This window comes from Camelina sativa, chromosome 4 (assembly GCF_000633955.1).
Source record: "Camelina sativa cultivar DH55 chromosome 4, Cs, whole genome shotgun sequence".
NCBI classification, from domain to species: domain Eukaryota; kingdom Viridiplantae; phylum Streptophyta; class Magnoliopsida; order Brassicales; family Brassicaceae; genus Camelina; species Camelina sativa.
Window position 1 is genome coordinate 3,755,158 of NC_025688.1, and position 5,184 is coordinate 3,760,341.

The 5,184-nt window shown below is 36.9% G+C and overlaps 1 protein-coding gene across 1 annotated transcript in view; it reads left to right on the forward strand.

Annotated features, from left to right (window-relative positions):
* LOC104783506 (zinc finger BED domain-containing protein RICESLEEPER 2-like) overlaps window positions 4,001–5,184 on the forward strand; it is a 2,401-nt gene continuing 1,217 nt past the window's right edge. Inside the window, exon 1 of the mRNA XM_010508652.1 lies at window positions 4,001–5,095. Coding sequence (XP_010506954.1) covers window positions 4,001–5,095 — 1,095 coding nt within the window. The remainder of the gene's footprint in view (window positions 5,096–5,184) is intronic.

Here is a 5,184-nt window from a genome sequence, read left to right on the forward strand (position 1 = left end):
GAGTCGATGTAAGAAGAGGTTGTAGAGTGATAGGACTGAGCAGAGAAATTTCTTATGAGGATTTTATTGAAATGGTGTAAGAGGATTTCAGGTTTGACAGAAGAGTTTGTGAGGTGAAGTTATCATACAAATTAGCATCGAAGAGTGTGCCGTTTTCCTTACCAGAGGACACCCCGCCGGTGTTTGTTTGTAATGGGCAGCAGTTTCAAGGACTCATCCGACAAAGTCAAGCAGAAGGAGTGAGTCGGTTGTGTGTTGAAATCGTCGATTCAAGAGATGAGGAGAAATCTAAAAGTGGGGAATACGATAAAGTGGAGATGGCTACTCGTCATGATAACTATGAAAAGAAGGCGTGTGGGGAAAAACGAGTGGCAGAAGACGAGGAAGAAGGGGAAGATGAAGACAATGATATGAGGTTTGATTGTTTCAATGACCCAGAGGGAGCAAGTTCTGGGGATGAAGAGTATAGTTTTCCTAAGGAAAATGCAGTTGAGGAAACGAAGGATGACAAAGAGGAAATTGTGGAAACAACTAACAAACACAGATTTTTCGTTCCTAAAAGGAATTGTAATTTTTGCAGTCTGTTTGACGAATTAGATATTAGAGATAATGATATAGCGGTTGGTCAAACATATGAATCAAGAAAAGATTTGTTGGTTAGACTGAAGATATTAAGTGTGGTCCAAAAGTTTGACTTCTATGTGCCTGAATCAAGGCCTACTTTGTATATTGTAAAATGTTGGGTTTGTGGTTGTCAGTGGAGGGTGAGAGCTTCAACGATAGGTGATTCTCCAATATTCCATGTTCGGATTTATCAAAGGCAATACAGTTGTTCAGTAACCGAAAGGTCTGCACGGTCTAGGAAAGCAAATAAAATACGTCACTTTAAGTATTTTTATTAAATTCGATCGCGAGAGAAAAAGAGAGAGAGAGGAAAAGAAATAAAATCTTTGCTTTCCAATTTTTTTTTCCTTTTGTATTATTCTATTGTCCAACACAAAATCGACATGTATTGTCTCTTACAACATAATTGGGTATACTATATAAGGGGCTCTCTTAACTTTTTTTCTTTTCTTCTGAATTATTTTTTGCTTCAAAACACTAAAAACTCCTCTAAGAGGCTACCGATGGAGAAAGTCTGAGGTAGTTACCGCGCATGCGGGCGGGTAATTCTACCTCTCCTGAATCCGGTTTTTCTTCTGGGAATCAGTCGCCAAGTTCATGTTGTTTACTCCATCGGTGATCTCTTCCATGGTTGCTAATTCGTCAATTCGTAACCCTAATTGTTTTTTTTTCTTTAGAGGTGAAGAAGAAATTAATAGAACAAGATGATACGCTTCTGGGTTATGTGTATGTCACCCAAACATTCCGGGTCAACCCAGTTAGTTAATCGCGTTGTTGGGCAGGGCCAAAACAACAATATCTGATATGGACTTTTAAGGGGTTAACAGTGGATCAAAGGTAGAAGGGTTGGGTTTTTCTTGGGCCTTTAGAGAGTTTCCAATAATTGTGTTTCTTGTTATCTAATTGTGATGACGTGATAAGTTGATGCATGATATGATTTCAGTTTACATTATGACCACTATGATTTCAGTTTACATTATGATTTCACTATAAAACACTTTACATTATGATTTCAGTTTTAGCTTCTATAGAAACTGAGTTTCACACAATGAATTTGTTTAAAGGGGGAAGCAAATTCAATAACACTTTCTCTCTAAGAAATCAGATCGAAGCTAACAAATAAAAGGGAACTGAAATTTCTTGGAAAACAAGTTAGGGTTTTGCTCAAGAACAATGAAGAATTAGGTTTTTTGTATTAATTGCTGGATGCCTTACAATGAGGGAGTCTCCCTCTATTTATACTTCGTCTTAGATTACAAAATATATCTACTTTCCTAATCAGATCGGCCGTGATATGGAAAGTTTCTTGTTTCTTGTTAGGTCGGCCGCCGGGCGAACTGGGAGGTCGGCTTCCTATTTATGAGATGTGCTTCTTAATGCTATTGGACCTTCATTCGAAGATAGAATCCACCTCAGGGCTGAACTCCCGGTTTAGATAACCGGTTTCTTTGCGGGTTTAGATTGGTATGCTGGGGGTGCCAATTCCCGCACCAATAGCTTCTTGCTGGTTTCTAACAATCCATTTTGTGTTTAATAGACCTCGACCATAGTGATAACTCGATTCTAACTGTATATATTGAACAAAATTATAACTAGCAGCAAGCTACATTACTCTTGTAACTCTGTATAATCTGCGTTGCATGGCTCTAAATCTCGTCGGATGTAGTAGTTTATTATTAATATCGATGGGCTGTTAAAACCAATATATATATATATATCGATGGGTACCGTCAAAAAAAAAAAATATATATATATATATATATATCGATGGGCTTTAAGTATGTAAATTGGTTTTTGGAATCGTAGGTTTTTAGAAGTGTTTGGCGTAAAACGAGAAATGGATTGTAATTAACTAGAATGTTATCCAAAACCATGCTGATTAAGAGTGTGTCAGTGTCCATCAGCATGAAGGTAGGGCTCCGAATTTAATTATAAGCCTGATTATGGATGGGTGATGGGTCATGTACTCTCTTATAGCTATTTTCAGTTTGATATGTTAACAAAGGAAAAAAATATCTAGGGTAGTACACATTAAGTTTTTACGAAAGACTAATAGATTTTTATATATAACTGCTTCAGATATATATATTTTTTTTTATATCGTGAATATCTGCCAATTGCAAAGTCAATGAGTTGGATTTTATTTAAATGAACAAAAAAATATCTTATTAGAAAACTGACTGATACAATCAATTAAAATCATATTGACGTTTTCGAAAAATAAGAAAAATTTAATGTCATATGATACAGCGATGTCAAGTTAGGACATGATTACGGTATGACAGTATCATGTCTTAATCTGACACCGTACTGTATATGCCACGTTTCATCTCAAAACAAAGCATTGATAATGTTATTTAGCTCTGGACAAATAAACCGAATTCGATAAAACCGATCTGAACCGATTTGGATCGGTTTTGGTTTTACTGTAAAACCGATCAGATTATATTTTGATTGTGATTCGGTTTTTGGTTTCAAACCGATCCGAATCGAAATCCGATCGGTTATCCGTCAAACCGAAACACACTTAAAGATAAAGATATATACAATACACCGATACACAATGTTTTGCCTCGACTCGAATCCATTGTGCTTCTCCTTCTTCTCCTTTAGACTGTGTGTGTGACTATGTGTGACTGTCCTTCCTCTCCCAAACCTCTTTTGTCTCGACTCTCACTTCTCGACACACAACTTTTGCCGACTCAACGCTGGTCTCAACTCTCAACACTAGTTTTTTTGCTTTATAAAACCCCAAATCCCCAACTTTTGCCGACTCAACGCTGGAAACCCAAGGAGACTTACCTTCACTTCTGTCAGCCGCATCAAGGAATCAATCACAGGTATGTATGTTCTTCCCAGAATCTAAGCCGTTTAATGTTAAAAACTTAAGATGAGATCTGTTTACGGTTTCTCTTTCTCTCTTTGAGCTTCGTTTATAAGTTTCAATGTTAAGACTTAAGATGAGCTATGTTTATGGTTGTTGAATCTTGATGTTGATGATGATTTCTGAAACCTAGAGACAGAATATTTGATCTTAGTTGTTGAATGTTGATGTTGATGATGATTTATGAAACCTAGAGACAGAATATTTGATTTTGTTGTCTAAGCTCCTTTTGTCTCTGGAAATGTGTCTAACTGTCTTAGCTCCGTTTCTCTCTTTTAAGCTCATTTGGTCTGTTTTTTTTCTTTTTTCTGAGTATTGTTGGTACGCTTCTAGTTTCTAGTGTGCTATGTAGAACTGTAGATTGGATTCAAGCATGTCTCTGACCATACAGGGTCAACTATAAGTTCTGTTCTTCTTGACTGTTTGGCTGAATGAGGGATAAAGAAGATTTTCACAATCACTGTTGACAATGCCACTGCCAACACTAATGCTATGAAGAAGTTTAAGGAATCATTCAGCTTAGTAGGAAATGATGCAATGGTGTTAGGTGGTAAGTTCCTGCATTTACGTTGTTGTGCTCACATTATTAATTTAATTGCGAAAGATGGTTTACATGACCTTAAGGATAATGTGGAGGCTATTCGGAATGGTGTTCAATATGTTAGAGCTTCTAGTAAAAGGCTTGAAGCGTTTGAGCAGAAAGTTGAGTCAGGAAAGATGACAAGAGGGAGTTTATCATTGGACTGCAAAACAAGATGGAACTCCACTTATCTGATGTTAACAAGAGCATTGAAGTTCAGATTGGCTTTTGATAGAATGGAGGCTGAAGATAAGCTGTATAATGATTATTTCTGTGAAACCGTTGAAGGGAAAAAGAGGATTGGGCCGCCAAGTAAAGATAATTGGGATGAAATTGAAAGGTTAGTAAGGTTTTTAGTCATCTTCTATAACTCTACCTTGGTAGTTTCAGCATCATCGACTGTTAGCTCCTACAAGTGTTACAATGAAATTGTAACAATAGAGAGGAATCTATTGGCATTGAGCACTAATTCTGATCTGAAGCTTAGCTTAAAGGCAGAGGCTATGAGAGATAAGTTCAATAAGTACTGGGATGGATCAAAGAAGCTAAATAAGATGCTGATCATAGTTAGTGTCTTTGATCTGAGGAACAAAATGAAGTTTGCGAGTCTTTGTTTTGATATACTCTATGGTAAAGACAATGCAAAATCTAAGGAGCTTACTAAAGCAGTTAAGGAGGTTCTAGAAAATCTGTTTGACGAGTATAATGCATCATCTTCATCTCAGTCGCAAACTGCATCATCATCTCAGAGTGGACAGGAGTCTCAAGGTGATCTGTATCAGAAAATGGATTTTGAAAGTGATATCGAATATCAAAGGGTGGACACTATGTACAACAAGTTGGTTAATGAGAATTGTTTTCAAGATGCAAGTTCAGAGTTGGAGTTATATCTGAAGGAGAAAGTGGAAACTCCAAAGGCTAACCAGCTTGGGATAAAGTTTGATGTCTTGGGATGGTGGAGGATCAACAGTCCTAAGTATCCTATTCTAGCCTCAATAGCAAAGGATGTACTTGCTATGCAAGTGTCTTCTGTTGCATCTAAATCAGCTTTTAGCAATAGTAATAGGATTTTAGACCCATTTAGGAGTTGCTTGAC